Here is a 17,684-nt window from a genome sequence, read left to right on the forward strand (position 1 = left end):
GGGATAAAACGAAAAACGGCTTCGCCTTACGGCCTGCGATCTAGTGATACGTACTCTAGTGACACGTCATAGCGAGGGTCCTAGAACTGCGGTCCTAGAACTGCGGTCCTGAAGCTGCAGTGTCAGGACCGCCGTTTCAGGACCGCAGTTATTGCCAAAGTTACTTGCCGACCCCTGGTTTACGGTATATGCAGTTAAGCCACGAATGATCTAACTCCACCACAGCAGATGGCGCCAGGATCTGTTCTGTAGGTTCACAGCATGAAGCGGAGAACTTTGTGGACCTCCTGACGTTTGAGGGAGGGAAACAGCCAAGGGGGCGCTGAGGAATCTCTATATTTGCCTCTCTGTTATCACCGGAACCGCTTGATTTGTTTACATCCGGCTAGAAAGAACGCGCCTCAAAGAGAAATGAAACTACCTCGAGTTACAGTTTCATAAACTTTGCAGGTTTTTCAGCACCAGAATGTCTAAACTAGATGTGTTCAGGGATTTTATCACTCAGCAATTAACAACGGCAGCTTTGGAGATATTTGCAGCCGCTGAAAAATCGTTTTCCGAGTTCGAAGAGGAGATTTCTCGTTCTAAGGATGAGAGCGCACGACTGCAACGGTTGTTGGACATTATTACTCATCCTGAAATCAAACTTCACCGAACAGGTTCGATATTAGTAACGAGAGTTTATTATAATCTGCTGTGTTTATATTCAGTAGGCCTATATCTTATTTGATGTAGCACGGTCAGAAAATTAGGATGTACACCTTAGCGTAAGGCAGGAGTGGGGATCCTTTGCTAAGGGCCATTTGGATATTTATAAAATCATTCGGTGGCCGTACAGAATTATCAACTTAAAAATGTGTCTGCTATATTTGGTCAAACAATTAATTAACTCTCCCCTAATGTGATGGCTGGAACTGCTTCTCTTCGGTGAGGTTTGTGATGGTAGTTGGCACGGATGCAGCCTGCTTTGACTGGGGGTGCAGTGAACATTTCTGGGGGGGTATCATTACGGAAAGGGATCGTATTATTTTTTATACTGCTACCATTTTGTATACTGCTTATTGTTCCGAGTGTTAATCAGGCGCGGAGCCACACGTTGTAATCATTCGGGGCTTAGGCCAAACCAACAACGTATTCTGGGTTTGATTTGCTAGAAAGGAATTCCACACTCAATGCGAGCGCGCGAGCATTTTTTTCTGGTTCATTGGTACAGAACGCTGCGCGCCTCCACGGTCCAATTCCACATATTAAAATAGTGCTGCTGCCAACGAATAAATCACCTGATACTAGAGAGCATACAATTTCTGGGGAAATTGTGAGGGTGTGCTTGCGGCTGCCCATAGTCTCCTGGTGTTTACATATTTAAAAAAGCATTTACATTCAAGTGTATGACTGCAGTTCTGACCATTGTGTTCCCTTGATAATAATTTTGTAATAATTTTGTAAGAATTACATGTATCACTCAGATGGAGGAGAGGTGATACTAGTTGGTTGGAAGAAAAGGAGTCCAAATGTAGCTCATGAAGATGTAGCGCTCAGTAGATAACTTAGTAAATTGTAATCAGATATAAACAACTTGTTGGTTGCCCAACAATGTTGGTTGCCCAACAAGAGGAACACACAGCATCTGCTTCTTCAACTCCTTAATCCTCTCGAGGCACCTGTTGCACCTGGTCATGAGGTTGTAGGCAATGGGACGTCTAATATTGCATTTGTCTAATTATGTGTAGGACAGTGTTTCTCAAGTGGTAGGCCATATTGATTGATAAAAGCATCTTAATGTATCAACGTCAATATATAATGTTTTCTGTTATTTTAAAGCAAGCTCAGAGACGTATGAATGTGGAGTTACTCGCTATATAGAGTAGGACACCGTAAGCTTAGCTCACAATGTAGCCTACGTGACGCCGCTTTTTATGACACACTTCAAATATGTAAAGATGGTACCATTTAACCCTGTAAGACCCCATGGTTGTAAAATTACAATGGCACTTTGAACGGTCTAATTGTAAAAAAAAATTACATTTTGGGTGGCTCTTAAAAGAGTTGTTGTTGTGTGTGCTGTGGCTAGCACAGGAGTCGTCGGAGACCGTCTTGGATGTTTCCCAAGAACACATTGTTTCCAACGTGATCAAGGTGGACACTGTCGGGTCGGTACAACCACACGAAACCCAGTCGTATTTGGGGGTGTTGAATGCTCCCCATCCCACGGTCGGCCAGGAAGCTAGACACCGCTGCGTTGACTCGATGTCTTGCCCTGTCAATACCAGAAGCGCTGGTGCTCCAGACACAGCGTTCCAGGATATCCGAAAACACCAGCAGAGTGTTTGGGAACATCTCCATGATGGCCCCCAGGTCTCGCTTCATCCGCCTCGACAGGTCTAGCCCAGTCACTTGGCTGAGGTCGTTTCCCCCGACGTGGAGCACCATTATGTCTGGGCTGGGAAGCATGCAACGCTTCTCACGGAGCTTAGGCACAAGGTCTGCCCACCTCATGCCCCTCACCCCTACCCATTGAAAATGGCACTCCAGTGCAAGGTCGGCGTACAGTCCGACCTCCTCCGCGTGTTGCGCAAGCCAGTATACCAACGAGCTGCCAACAATCCAGACGTGGGGACGACTTTGGTTTTCCATGGTGTGATATGATCCAACATCTGCCTCTAGCTGGCTTCCCGCTTTTCAAACAATGCAAGGCTAACATCTGCCTGTTTATTTGCCGCCTGTGTCTGTGTTGTTTTTATTCACAATATTCTCATTGGTTGGCCTAGAAGACAAATAGCTCTATATTATTTCTGAGACACTCGTGTCCTGTTTTGTAATTTTACCACCCTGATCGGCATCATTTGAGTAATGAGGGCAAGCACAGGCTTATTGATTACTTAAAAAACGTTTTGTTTCATTATGCAAGATAGAGGAGCCTAGTTAGAGAAGGATTTAGCAGTTTTATTATTACATTAGCCTATTTTATTAATAATTTTCAGAGTAACCTCAAACCTTTCTTTTGTTTCTTTGACCTAACACTTTCTTTAAGGGCTTAGTGGTCTCGGTTTACATCATTATTTATAGCGACATCATCATTTATAGCGAAGAAGCCTACCTGACACTGTTAGCTCGCATTCATAAAAATGTCAGTGGTAGCGATCATTGTCAGTAACAAGGCAAAATGCGATATAGCCCTGCTGTGTGGAGAAGCTGGCCCGGTAAATTGTAGGCTACTACTACTACTAGACTGTCTTGGTAGCGATTGCGTTGGTTGAATTCGATTTAACATTACTTCCGTTGTACGGTCTAGGATGAAATGATTTATTTTCACGAACAGATTGACAAAGTTTAGGCTGTGGCAATGGAGTTCAGGTTAGTAGTCACTAGTCAGATAGTTTCACCTATTGAAATACTTTTTATTTAAGTAAGGGTACAGTAGTGCCAAACATGTGCCGCCGTTTGACTTCCTAGTACTGTAACAGCTGTGGAGATGTTTTTGTTAGCTACTAAACTAGGCTACAGCAATGCAGTGAGCTACACTGGTTTGAAACCACAGGTAATGATGATTTCACCCACTAATCGTTTACTTGTAATCTAATGTCATAATAAATCCTACAACGAAAATGTATTTGTGAGGAATGTTTATTTTAACGATTAAAAACAGATGCATCATTGACCGCTGTAGTATGTGTTCCCCGGGCAACAGAGGCTAATGTCATGATGCTAATGCTTCAGTGAAATAGTAGACTACTGTTTCCGAAAGTAGATGTACTTCCTTAATGATATTAGCTTGTATTGTACAATACACATTACAATTGTGTGTCATATCACGAAGTAAAATGAGAAAATAGTTATCACCAAGGCCTCTTTGCTTGTGGCGTTTCTGCAACTGCCTTGCAGTAAAGCAGTTAGCCTAGCCATCTCCCAGAAGTTAACGAGCTGCTAAACTAATGTTCTGCTAGAGATAGTCACGCGAGTTTTCGTGACGTTGGTGACGTTAGTGGCGTCAGTGACAGGCTAGCAAGTAAGCCACCGTTAGCTTCACTTTTCGCCACAAAAACGTAATTTTCTACTTAAATCGTGCAACGGAACGTAAATCCCAATACAAGCAGCTCAATCGCTACCAAGACGAAACGTTTGACACATAGGTTGTCGATGTAGTCCAAATATCAACAAAGTTATAGGGGGGCAAAAAGAATTTATAAAAATAATAATATATACAGTGCCCTCCAAAAGTATTGGAACAGTGAGGCGAATTCCTTTATTTTTGCTGTAGACTGAAAACATTTGGGCTTGACATCAAATAATGAACGTGAGACCAGAGATCAACGTTTCAGCTTTTATTTCCAGGTATTTACATCAGGATCTGATGCACAACTAAGAAAATATCACATTTTGTTTGAATCCACCCATTTGTCATGTGATCAAAAGTATTGGAACAGATATACTTAAAACATATTTAAGTGAATAAGACTTAATATTTAGTTGCAAATCCTTTGCTTTCAATAACTGCAGCAAGTCTGTGACCCATTGACGTCACCAAACTTTTGCATTCTTCCTTTTTGATGCTTTCCCAGGCTTTCACTGCAGCCTCTTTCAGTTGTTGTTTGTTTTGTGGGGTTCCTCCCTTCAGTCTCCTCTTAAGCAGGTAAAATGCATGCTCTATAGGGTTTAAGTCTGGAGATTGACTTGGCCAGTCTAATACCTTCCATTTCTTGCCCCTGATGAACTCCTTTGTTGTTTTGGCAGTGTGTTTTGGGTCGTTATCTTGCTGCATGATGAAGGCTCTGCCAATCAGTTTGGTTGCATCTTTCCTTAAATTGGCAGACAAAATGTTTCTGTAGACTTCCGAGTTCATTTTGCTGCTGCCATCATGTGTTACATCCTCAATGAAGATTAATGAGCCCGTCCCAGAAGAAGCCATGCAAGCCCAAGCCATGACATTACCTCCACCGTGTTTCACAGATGAGCTTGTGTGTTTGGGATCATGAGCAGTTCCTTTCTTTCTCCAAACTTTAGCCTTTCCATCACTTTGGTAAAAGTTAATCTTTGTCTCATCAGTCCATAAAACTTTGTCCCAGAATTTTTGAGGTTCATCTCTGTACTTTTTGGCAAATTCCAGCCTGGCCTTCCTATTCTTCTTGCTAATGAGTGGTTTGCATCTTCTGGTGTAGCCCTTGTACTTTTGTTCATGAAGTCTTCTGCGAACAGTAGATAGTGATACCTTCACTCCTGCCATCTGGAGGTTGTTGCTGATCTCACTAACAGTTGTTTTAGGGTCTTTCTTTACAGCTCTCACAATGTTTCTGTCATCAACTGCTGATGTTTTCCTTGGTCTACCTGTTCGACGTCTGTTACTTAGTACACCAGTAGTTTTCTTCTTCTTCAGGACATTCCAAATGGTTGTACTGGCTATGGCCAATGTTTCTGCAATGGCTCTGATTGATTTTCCATCTTCTCTAAGACTCACAATTGCTTGTTTTTCACCCAAAGACAGCGCTCTGGTTTTCATGTTGTTTTCACCTCTGAATACAGTCTGCCTAGACAAAACCTATCTCACCCAATCTGAACCTGAGTGTAGACATTCAGTGGTATTTATTGATTGAATAATGTAAGTAATAGGACACACCTGGGCAACAAAACACACCTGTCAGTCACATGTTCCAATACTTTTGCTCACGTGACAAATGGGTGGGTTCGAACAAAAAGGTGATATTTTCTAATTTGTGCATCAGATCCTGATGTAAATACCTGGAAATAAAAGCTGAAACGTTGATCTCTGGTTTCACATTCATCGTTTGATGTCAAGCCCAAATGTTTTCAGTCTACAGCAAAAATAAAGGAATTGGCCTCACTGTTCCAATACTTTTGGAGGGCACTGTATGTGACATAACAATGGTTTGTGCTCGCCGAAGGCAAGCACACCCCAAATATGGTTCCAGCTGTTCCATGGAGGGCCGGACGTTCCCCACCCCTGGCATAAGGTAAAACTGTGAAAGTAGAATAGAGGGTTTTCACCGACGTCACGTTGTGGGTGGTAACCCGGATGCGCGGCCATATTGGAGGCACTCTATGTAAACTGAACAGAGTACACTCAAAGAACGTATATTCTATACTCTGGTACAACTGTAGCAATGTCTAAACGACCAAAATGGTCATAAAACGCGTCCAAGATCCAAAGGCACATAGGGAAGGACTTGGACCACAAGAAAAGGGTCGATATTTTGAGAAATTAGGATTTATTGGCGGTGCAGATCCCTACCAGTTAGCTCCCTCTACTTGGATCCGTGACGACCCGGTGATTCTGCCTTCAGTTTGGATATCCCGATATTGTTAACTACCTGGTTTTCTCGCCGAACCCATACACGTGCAGTAGTTTGATATGAATTATATTATGTCAATATCAGCTTTACAGTAAAATAAGCGCACAGTAAAAACAATAAAAGCAGTAATTGTTTTTACTATTTACTATTAAAAATATTATCATTACAATAGAAAATGTGCTTTGAGCCGCTGAAATAAACATTTCACAATACCTGACAAGAAATGTGCGGAACAAATCTGTATGTTGTCCAGATTTTTCCCTCGTAGATGTTGTTTGAGCTTTGCCAACCACAAGCGCCTCCTTTCCTCTGACAATCTCTGGCATTCCTTTTCCTGGTTTTTAAGAACTTTTGGAAGTCGATATTATACCAAATGTTTTTCACGATCTGTCCTATTTGTACAACCTGAAACACGGCAATAATTCACAATTTTCCTTGATGACGTTTAGGGTATACTTCAGTGCCAGTGCTTTGTTGTGATGCGGAGTGCCTCCAAGATGGCGACTTCCGGTCTGATGACGCGTCGGTGAAAACCCTCTATTGCCAAACACAATATGGTGAATGCATAAAATAATCATTTTTTTTCTGCTGTGTTGTTTGAAGTTATGGATCATATTCATGCAATGTAACGACCATCGCAAAACATGAAGCTCTACTGGGGCACAGGCCCCTCATTTATCACTTTCTTTCTTCCGACCTCGATACATACAAGAACTGTCAACACAATTCACTATACTCCCCTTGCTTAATCCACGATACGTATAGTTCAGGAAATCTAGTTTGTGAAGAACTTTAGCATGAACCCAAATTGTTACTGGAGTGCGCGAGGCAAATTATTTTGCAATAATTTGAGCGAATACAGTATTTGGAGCGTAATATAATGTTTCGGATGTTATTATTTTGCAACCCTTTCCGGACACAATGAAGCTTGAGTTGCCATTGGCTAGAATTTTTTTATTTTACTCGCCAGCCTACATGAAATGCATGAACAATGCAACTGAAAAAAAGTACATTATCTGTCTGAATTATTATTTATGTTGCATATGGATTTAATCGATTTTTTTTTAGCAAATGGCTTTCTCTTGCCACTGGACTGCATGTTATTTATGGTTAAAAATGGGCATGTTCAGGGTGGGGTAAAATGCAGATTCACGTACGCACATGTGGGTAGTCTGTGAATTATAAAGGGAACATTGCTTACAGGTGTGCGTACACACGGTTTTATAAATCAGATTTTTTTTTTGTACGTACACTTTTAGTAAGAATCCTACGCACAGTTTTATAAATGAAACCCCTGGTCTGAAAGGCGTGGGGATGTGAAACTGCTGCGGACATCTGATTTTATTGGGCACTGAAGGCAAAATTACACTGGCCCAGATCCGGCTCACATTCAACACTTTCATCCGGCCTACATACCGCATGGAATGATGGCACTTGGGCGGTCCGCTCCTGTTTGCCAGATCTGGGCCACAAGGAAGCCATAGCAATGCCGCATGTCAACCAATAACAAACCAAATAAACCAAAACTGGGCCTACAGGGCTCTACAGTGCGAGTATTTCACTCGCATTAGCGGCTAAAAATAGGTATGTGCGAACTTGAAAAATTATTTACGAGCACAGTGCACGAGTGACGGGCTGTTCCCAGCTAACAAAATGACGTCCCCGAATGTTATCAGGACGTCGCAAGGGAACGTCCCCATGACATCTTTTTGTAGGGTCCCCTGAAGGTCCCGGGGACGTCCATGTAACGTCCTCATAACATTTAGGGGACGTTCAGGGGACATTTGTCTGCGACGTCATGGGGACGTTCCCCTTGTGACGTCCTGATAACTTTTGCATACCAAATGCAGAATCAATTTCTCAACCTTAATTTATAGTCACATTTATGCATATAATGGAAATGTATTGTATGCAAAGTATAAAATGCATACTACCTAGTAAAATTTAGCTTATAGTGCAAAACTAAACAATGTGTTAAACTCAACAATGTAATTTAACTTCTTTATTTAAAAAATCTACTTTAAGTATAACAGGCTGCTGCTAAGTATTGTGTATTGTAACTTATTATGTGTGTGCTTATGAAGAAAAAATATGATTTACAGTATAAACAAACACTTTATTGAAATGCATTTTAAAAGCCTGAATCCTGAAACCCTGATCCTCTCCCTCCTCCTCCTCCTCGTCCTCCACCAGTTCGTCCGGAATCAACACCTGCAACATGAATGTATGGAGTTAGATTAGTTTCATAATTCAAACAAACAAACGCAACACGATTCAAACAAACTTAACACGATCCAAACAAACGTAACACGATTCATACAAACATAACACGATTCAAACAAACGTAACACGATTCACAAATGTATTTTGTGATTCACAAATGTAACGTGATTCACAAATAAATGACCCTATTACAGTCGTTTGCAACCTGACAAACACAAGTTACAAATCCCTGCATTCGTTGGTGTGAATCCCTGCATTCGTTGGTGTGAATACCTGCATTCGTTGGTGTGGATTTTTGGAACTTTCCTGACGCGCTTAGATTCACAAATGCATTTTTTCTAAAATATATCCTCTGCAGCCTATCAGATGTCTCCAATTTAGCCAATCAACGGAGAATGTCTAATATGGGTAGACGGGCTCTGCGTTAGCCTAGGAAACACGGAAAATGACTAAACTTGAATCCTGCCATTCTCAACAATATTCAATCACGTATGATCATCGGTTTAATAAGATTAACAAGCAACATTTCACCTACATGCTACCAGACGACATTGCTTGTGATCTGAAGGAGACGATGTCCGTCATTATGGCAGGTTGTTGAAGACCACATAGACACGTTAATGTGATTGGCTAAAATTGGAAGAGACGATCTGATAGGCTGCAGAGGATATCTTTTAGAATAAATGCATTTGTGAATCTAAGCGCGTCAGGAAAGTTCCAAAAATCCACACCAACGAATGCAGGGATTCACACCAACGAATGCAGGGATTTGTAACTTGTGTTTGTCAGGTTGCAAACGAATGTATCAGGGTCATTTATTTGTGAATCGTGTTACATTTGTGAATCACGAAATACATTTTTGAATCGTGTTACGTTTGTTTGAATCGTGTTACGTTTGTTTGTTTGAATCGTGTTATGTTTGTATGAATCGTGTTACGTTTGTTTGGATCGTGTTAAGTTAGTTTGAATCGTGTTGCGTTTGTTTGTTTGAATTATGAAATTAATCTAACTCCATATGAATGAGCTTGCTTGGCTAGAAATGAATATACATTAATTTTCCATATGGCTATTTCACGTTGGACAAACATACAAATACATAGATAGTAGAGGTAAAGTTTGTATTAAAACATATTTACCTCTAATTCTGTCCTTCGGGTGGCCCACCTGAATAGGAGTGTGCTAAATTACTCTAAACTAGCCAACTACAAAAAAAAAACGATAACAAAGAACTAAACTGTTTACACAAAAATTTTAGTTGAAGATGTATGTACACAAATTGATTATCAGACGGTATTGTAGCTATAAATGAAGGATGCGCAATCAAAAAGTTTTGCTGTCTATCAACGGCTTCTTCACTCAACAGGGCGAGAGATGTGCTGTAATAGGCTAGTATGGAACATTTCTAGAGACGCAGCTGGTGCTTGGATAGGCTGGATCCAGCTTAGATGTTTTGTTTCAGTGATGGTACATCTAGGGCTGCAACTAACGATTATTTTAGTAATCGATTAATCTGTCGATTCTTTTTTGATGATGAATCGGATAAAAAAAACAAAAAAGCATACATTTCCGAACCTTTATAATAAACGAACGTCCCCTGAAAGTTTAAAAATAAATGTCTATAACTGACTAGATTGTGACTTTTTAGGAACTTTAATAACGAACTTTAATGCACACTAGGCTTTGTGTTTGACCTCCTTCTCTATTCTTTGTTTGTGTATGGCCGCACTGCAGCTACAATTCACTAAATCTCTCTTACTAATTAAGGAGAGCCTGTCCACTCCCTATTAAGCCCCATTGTACCGAATTTGGTTGCAGTTACACCAGAGTTCCACTGGGGGTGATCGCGAGCGAGTGCTGAATGGGAGTCTATGGAGCTAAACGGCTAAATTTGTCTCTTTCGCCTGATTGTCGTTGAGAAATCTCAGATTTGATTGTAGTTTTTGCATGTTCAACATGGATTATAGATCGAAAGTTGAATGAACAAGTACTTATGTCCTTTCGATTTCTTATAGGATGAGTCGTAAAGCAGTATCTATGGTCATGATGTGTATGACATCATTGACATTTTAAAATACTTTTTAGAACAGAAAGGTGACTTAAAAAAAATCAAACATCTAGCAGTGTGTATTTTTTTGCCTCCCCTTTCGAATTCAGAATTCAAATTACTAGACAAAAAATTATATCCTGAGGAAAGTGGATTTTGAGGGGTATAGCTCCATAGACCTCCATTCATTCTGCACTCGCTTGTTAGTGCCCTCATATGGAACTAGAGTGGAACTGCAACCGGTTCAGAACCCGGAAGTTTCCCGAAAGTGGCAGTTCTCCCCATATTAGACATTCTCTGTCTCAACTCAATTCGCTTGGATTGCGTCGCTACCCACAATGCACCACGCACAATTTGGTACAATGGGGCATAATAGGGAGTGGCCAGGCTCTCCTTAAACATGCTCTGGTTGAGATTTATACAAATGAGGAGCGGTTTTCGCTAGTGATGGCCAATCTGATTGTTTTCTTGTTTCTCGTAACGTAGCAACCATGGTAAACATTTCTAGCTTTCAGTTTCAAGATTTAGGAAAAACTAATCATTTGTGTGGCTGCGTACCCAGTCCTGTACGATACGTCTTATGTTTTTGGACAGAGGCATCAACAAAAATAATGCATAATAATGCATGGCGCAGGGTTGCTGAGCTTGTCGGTGCTCCTGGTGGGTTTTTTGTACTTTCAAATTCAGTCTTGTCACATTAGCTACGTAACTTCGGTATGTGGTAACTAGCTAGCAAGCCCGGCTGGGACTCCCTACAGTAGTCTTATCGACAGATTAGCAGAGACTTTGAGTAATATAGTAAAATGTTTTTACACATGTCAACGTGTATGTCTATTAAAAGGTTTTGTATTTTGTATACAAGTTGTATTTTGATCGATGTTGCAAGTACGTAAACCCAAGTCTGCACATTTTGCCATGACAACTACAACAGTGACTTTAGAGAACTACATTCTACATTAATCTGTCTGATACGCCCCCGAGCGTGGTGAACTGTGGGAAGGCAAGCGGTTTGCGTCGCTGCAGTGGACAGGCAACGTAAGTCCTCAGCCCCAAGATGAGGGTCTTGTATGTTTACCTAAGCCTGGCCTACAGTTTTATTTGAGGGTGGGCTCTTTACACACAAAGCTAAACACAGTATCATTTTATACAGAACAAAAGGTTACATCTTCTACTTTTGTGTTTTAATTACACTGATTAAATAACCGTTTTCAGATTTTTTGTTGTGGTGTTTAATCAAGGCTGGCGTTTATTACACAATGTTCATTTTTGGTGCGGCGTTTATTTGAGGGCAGCGTTTAATCGAAGAAATATGGTACTTATTGAAATTACCAAAATATTACTTGTACAATTTAAGAAGAAAAAAAAAAACTTCTGCAAAGCAAACCTCACAATTTCCCCAGAAATGATACCCTCTAGTTTTTGAATGGGTTTCTTCGGCTGTCAATATAGGTTGCCATACCATAAAGCAAGCCACATCTAACTGTTGTCTTGCCTCTTCCACCCCACAGATGTGCAGCAGTTCTCTCTCCCGGAGCCCCCACAGATTAAAGAGGAACAGGAGCTCTGGACCAATCAGGAGGAAGAGCAGCTCCAAGGACTGCAGTCTGAAACTACACACTCCACGTTCACTTCTACCAGTGTGAAACACGACTGGGTTAATGAGGACTTTTCTGAATGTTCACATCTTGACCAAACTGTTAAAGTAGAGAACAGAGAAGGAGACTCTCTTCCCACCAACACAATTGAGGAGCAAATCAAAGCCGAGCCTGATGGACAAGACTATGCAGCACCAGAACCAGGCAGTGACTCTCACCCCCTCTCTGTTGGAGCTCCAGACTGTCCTACAGTTCAGAGTTTGGAGGAAGAACATAAAGGAGTGCTGCTTCTTCTGAACAGAACACAAGACAGTGAGGCTCTGCCAAGAGAACATATGCCACAGAAACATCACACAGGAAAAACAGTACATCAGTGTCAACAATGTAACAAAACCTTTGGTGGAAAAGGTGCTTTGGTTTTTCATATGAGGAAACACACAGTAAATACATCTTATCAATTTCTACAATGTAACAAACGATTTGCTGAAAGTGGTTCTCTGTTGAAACACATGATGACACACACAGGAGAGAAACCCTTTCAATGTCAGGAATGTAACAAACTATTTGCTAGAAGATATACTCTGGTTGAACACATGAGGACACACACAGGAGAGAAATCTTATCAATGTCAACAATGTAACAAACGGTTTAGTAAGAGTTGTAACATGGTTAAGCACATGAGAACACACACAGGAGAAAAACCATATCAATGTCAGGAGTGTGGCAAATGCTTTGTTAAAAGTGATTCTCTGTTAAAACACACAAGGATACACACAGGAGAGAAACCTTTCCAATGTCAGGAATGTAACAAACTATTTGCTAGAAGATATACTCTGGTTGAACACATGAAAACACACACAGGAGAGAAACCATATAAATGTCAGGAGTGTAGCCAACTCTTTGCTCATAGAAGTTCTCTGTTAATACACATAAGAACACACACAGGAGACAAACCATATCCATGTCAGGAATGTAACAAAGTGTTTGCTCTGAGGAGCAATCTGGTTCTGCACATGAGGACACACACAGGAGAGAAACCTTATCAATGTAAGGAGTGCAGCAAATTCTTTGCTCGAAGTAGTTCTCTGTATAATCACACGAGGACACACAGGAAAGAAACCACATCAGTAACAACAATGTAATAGATCTTTTGCTGGGAGGCTGAGGCCTATATGAAGCAAATACAAAATACCTGGGATATCTTTTAGTTACCTGGCTTTACTAAGCCTAACCAGGGGTTTTTCCTAGCTCAGAATGGGCCTTTGATGGATGACTATGCACGTCAGTAACCATGATCGGTCTGTGTTCAGTAAAACAAACTAGAGAGGGTAAACTAGAGAGAGTACAATTTCTGAAGAAATTGTGAGGTGTGCTTGCGTCGGTTGCAGATCGGTCAATTTGTACTTACATATTACAACTGATATTTGTGTATATTTTAAATAAGTATCCATAGTTATTATGTATGAAGATTGCATAGATTTTAAAGCATTTCGTGCTGCTCACACTACTAAATACTAAGAGTGTGTAGAATGTGAAAAGTGAAGTGAAGAATAAAACAGATTTCTCTTCTCATTTCCCTTAGCCTACTTCCTCTTGCACTATGTGGCAGCCTCACATCATTGAAACAGTTGCATAAAAACAAAGAAATTGGGCAGTTGTGTGTAAAGATTGGCCTAACCTATATTATGACTTAAACTTCTCTTCCTTTTCGTGATATTTTTTAAACATTTACTCACATTGCATGTCATTACAGTTTTTTACAATCGCTATGACAGTTTTTTTCAATACCTTTAACAAGTTTCCTAAACTCTTAACACAGTTAGCACAACATCCGTCTGTGTAGGCTGTACTATTAACACATTTTTTGTTGCTTTGACACAAAATGCTTAAAGTAAACACAAATTTTAACAACTTCTTTAACACACAAGCTCAACCAAGACCAAAACAATCTATTTTTACTGCCCAATTTACCAATGCTTTCACACTGTCAGCAAAACAGATAACATCATGTTCAAAACCTAAATGATCAAAGTCAAAGTGAACAGCTGTTTATATTGTGAATTGAAACACAAATATATCCCCTGTATTTTATGCAAATACTGTAAATCATTCTGCTGGAACTCTCTGCAGCGTTTGATACGGTTAACCACCAGATCCTGCTCTCCATACTTTCTGAGATAGGCATCACTGGCACTCCACTCCAGTGGATCTCATCCTACCTGTCGGGAAGATCCTACCAGGTCTCCTGGGGAGGCAAACTGTCAGGCCCACGCCAGCTCTCCACTGGTGTCCCACAGGGCTCCGTCCTTGGACCCTTCCTCTTCTCTCTGTACACCACTTCACTTGGACCAATCATCACCTCCCATGGCTTCTCCTACCACTGCTATGCTGACGACACGCAGCTGTACCTGTCGTTTCCCCCAACCGATCCGGGGATCTCAGCTAGGTCATCCAGACTCTGCGCCTGGATGACCAAGCACCACCTCCAGCTGAACCTCGCCAAAACAGAACTTCTCATCATCCCGGCCAAACCCTCCATCTCCCACGATCTCTCAATCACCCTGGGATCTGCGACGGTGACCCCTTCATCCTCTGCCAGGAACCTTGGGGATACCATGGATGACGAGGTCTCCCTCACAGCCCACATTGCTGCAGTCTCCCGGTCATGTAGATTCACCCTCTACAATATCCGGAAGATCAGGAAATACCTGTCTGAGCACTCCATCCAGCTACTAGCCCAAGCACTTGTCCTCTCCAAGTTGGACAACTGCAACTCGCTGCTCGCCAGTCTCCCAGCATGCGCAACCCGCCCTCTTCAGAGGATTCAGAACGCAGCGGCCCTCCTAGTCTACAATCTACCCAGACGCTCCCATGTTACCCCGCTCCTCATCTCCCTCCACTGGCTACCCATCATGGCCCGTATCGGATTCAAGACCCTGGTACTGACCTTCCGAGCAGTGAACGGTACTGCATCCGACTACATCAAGTCTCTCCTGCAGCCTTACACCCCCACCTGCCACCTACGGTCTTCTTCAGACAACCGCCTGGTGGTCCCACCGCTCAAGACTGCTCTTCTCCTGTCTGGCCCCCCAGTGGTGGAATCAACACTTCCATCAGAGACACTGACTGTCTCCCCACCTTCAAGAAAAGGCTCAAGACGCACTTGTTCCGGGAGTACAACAGTACTTAGGAGTGGTTTTCTGGACCCAATGTTAGTTTCCTCAAGGATCAAAATTACTCTTGCTTAGAGACTTGTTGCTCTTGTTGGTTAACGGTAACCGATTTAAGTTGTTGTACTCGCTGTGAAATATTTTATTTTACTGTTATTTGCTTTTCCACAGGTACACGTGCACTTAGAGATTCATGTTGTTTAATTGTTACTTGTTTAACTTGTTACGGCTCCCACTCCTGCCTGTAGGGTGTGTAATGCCCGGCTCACAGGCATGCCAAATAACAGAGTCACGCAAGGATTCACGCAAACATAATGATTTTATTCAGCAACTACGGTGGTATTACCAGACCAGGCTACGGTGCAACGGGTGGTGAGCATTTCGCGAGACGAGCGTTAAGGAGCAAGGTTTCCACGCGACCTCTCTCTCTCTCCCTGAAACTCCCATGAAATCCGTGGGCGGTGCTCTTATGGTAGCGGACCCAGGTGTTTCCAATCACGAATGAGCTGGCCACACCTGCGGGACATCCGTAGTACAAAGACCAGTAGCTCCCCCAGCCACCAGTAGAGGCGAGGTCGTCACAGGTGTGTGTGTTTTGTTTGTGTGTCTTGTCTGTAGGTGTTCCTGTGACTGCTGATGATGACGTCGGAGTGTGCGTCCCGACGTCGAGATCCAGACCTGAAGCGGCTGTGTCTAATTGCAGAGCTGCCAACTCTCACGGTTTCGCCGTGTGACACGCATTTTTACCCATTTCTCACGCTGTCACGCCACACCTTGTATATCTCACGCTGAAAAGGCAACGCCAAACAAGTAGCCAAGCTAACGTTGTAAACATTAACGGACGACGCGCAGGTTAACCGAGTGAAGCAACATTGACACGCAAACAGTCGTGCATGGCCGTGAGAACTAGGGGTGCTGAGGGTGCTACAGCACCTCCTGACAGCACGAGAATTTAATATGATATGACTTAAAAATCCACCACCGTGGCACAGCTCCGCAGTAGCGGACTGGCAATCGGGAGCACCGGAAGAAGAATAACTATGGAAAACCAGGGTAAGAAACGTTGGGTGGGGCTGAAAAATTAAGAGACAAAGAAATCATCTTCACTAGACAAGGTTTTACCAATTGAAAAACGGCTGTTTATTTTACATGGAGCTCAACTATTTTGTGCTCAAATAAAGGCCCAAAAATTTTCGGCTTTCGCTTTAAGGATTGAGCTCCCTAACTCGCATCACATTGAACACAGACTATGCTTGCATTAGCAGGGCAGCTGTTGTGGTGTATATGGGGGCCAGTTCTGGTGGGCCGGTCTGGATCAAAGTCTAGGGCCAATTTTTACTCCCAGTTCCTCCCTGCCGCCCCGCAACATTAAGCCCCCGCCAGCACCCCCCTGATAAAATATGTCCCCGCGGCTATGCAGCCGTGTAAACTCGCCTTTGGGGGGAGTGAAGCTCGCAAAAGTTCGCCCGGGGGGGGCTACCAAATCTCACGCCAAGGTTTTTGGAAAAGTTGGCAGCCCTGTAATCGGGCCTAATTAGACTGTCGTCACAGATATAGTGTGTTCTGGTTGGCGTATGAGGGAGAGGGGCAAGTCGTTCTGAGCGGCTGTTTGTTTGTCCAGATGTGTAAGAGGAGAAGGGAGATAGTGTTAGAGACCAATGGGTATACTCCTCAACACGTAGATAACCGATGTTATGCACAGTAGTTTAGGAGCGGTTCCACCTGCACCTTTTGAAACTTAGAGTTTAGTGCAGTTAGGTTAGGAAATACTAGGTTAGTTAGTGGTTTTCCAACAGGGCCTTTTCGTTCCTTAGCGTAGTGCACTTTGTTTGTCTCATCGGGAATCGCTCATAGTCCCTTCTCTGTGTCTTTATGTACTGGTACGTCCCTTGTCTATTAGTCATTGTTATTTGTCGTTGTTTGTTTACTTGCTGCGGCTTGCCAATACCTTTTTGCAGCTGTATTAATAAATGTACCTCCGTATGAACCCGCTGCATTGGTTGTGCCTGGCTACACCGTTGACACTCTCCGCTGGTACAGTACTGACAGCTCCCTCCCTATGGGATTTGCTTTCATTCAGCCAGAACATTATTAGTGTAGTCATGCACTGATGAGCAGGGACGTGCACAGGAATTTTGAAGGGCAGTTGCTCTGGCCTGGAAAAAGCACCCCCCCCCCAAAATAGAAAACAAAAATAGCCTGCTTACTAATGATAATAATTCATGTAATGCATTACTTCCATCATTTATACTTCTTGTTAAAACAAAATGTTATAAACTAACCATCAGCAGACATGTAGCTTAGTTTTCCTACCCAAAAATGTGCATGTGATAACGGGCTGGTTGTC

The 17,684-nt window shown here is 42.4% G+C and overlaps 1 protein-coding gene across 2 annotated transcripts; it reads left to right on the forward strand.

The window, feature by feature from the left end:
* The first annotated feature begins 377 nt into the window (after nucleotides 1-377).
* On the forward strand, nucleotides 378-13,851 carry LOC124471339 (zinc finger protein OZF-like). Of its 2 annotated transcripts, none has more exons than XM_047025820.1 (2): nucleotides 378-659; nucleotides 12,081-13,831. In XM_047025820.1, the coding sequence occupies exons 1-2, from the start codon at nucleotides 467-469 to the stop codon at nucleotides 13,307-13,309; spliced, it is 1,422 nt and encodes a 473-aa protein (XP_046881776.1). In that variant the 5' UTR covers nucleotides 378-466; the 3' UTR covers nucleotides 13,310-13,831. The 2 variants fall into 2 exon arrangements, with proteins under 2 accessions (XP_046881776.1, XP_046881777.1); XM_047025821.1 differs by having other exon boundaries at nucleotides 509-612; nucleotides 12,081-13,851.
* The last annotated feature ends 3,833 nt before the right edge of the window (nucleotides 13,852-17,684 follow it).

This window comes from Hypomesus transpacificus, chromosome 9 (assembly GCF_021917145.1).
Source record: "Hypomesus transpacificus isolate Combined female chromosome 9, fHypTra1, whole genome shotgun sequence".
Taxonomy (NCBI): Eukaryota; Metazoa; Chordata; class Actinopteri; order Osmeriformes; family Osmeridae; genus Hypomesus; species Hypomesus transpacificus.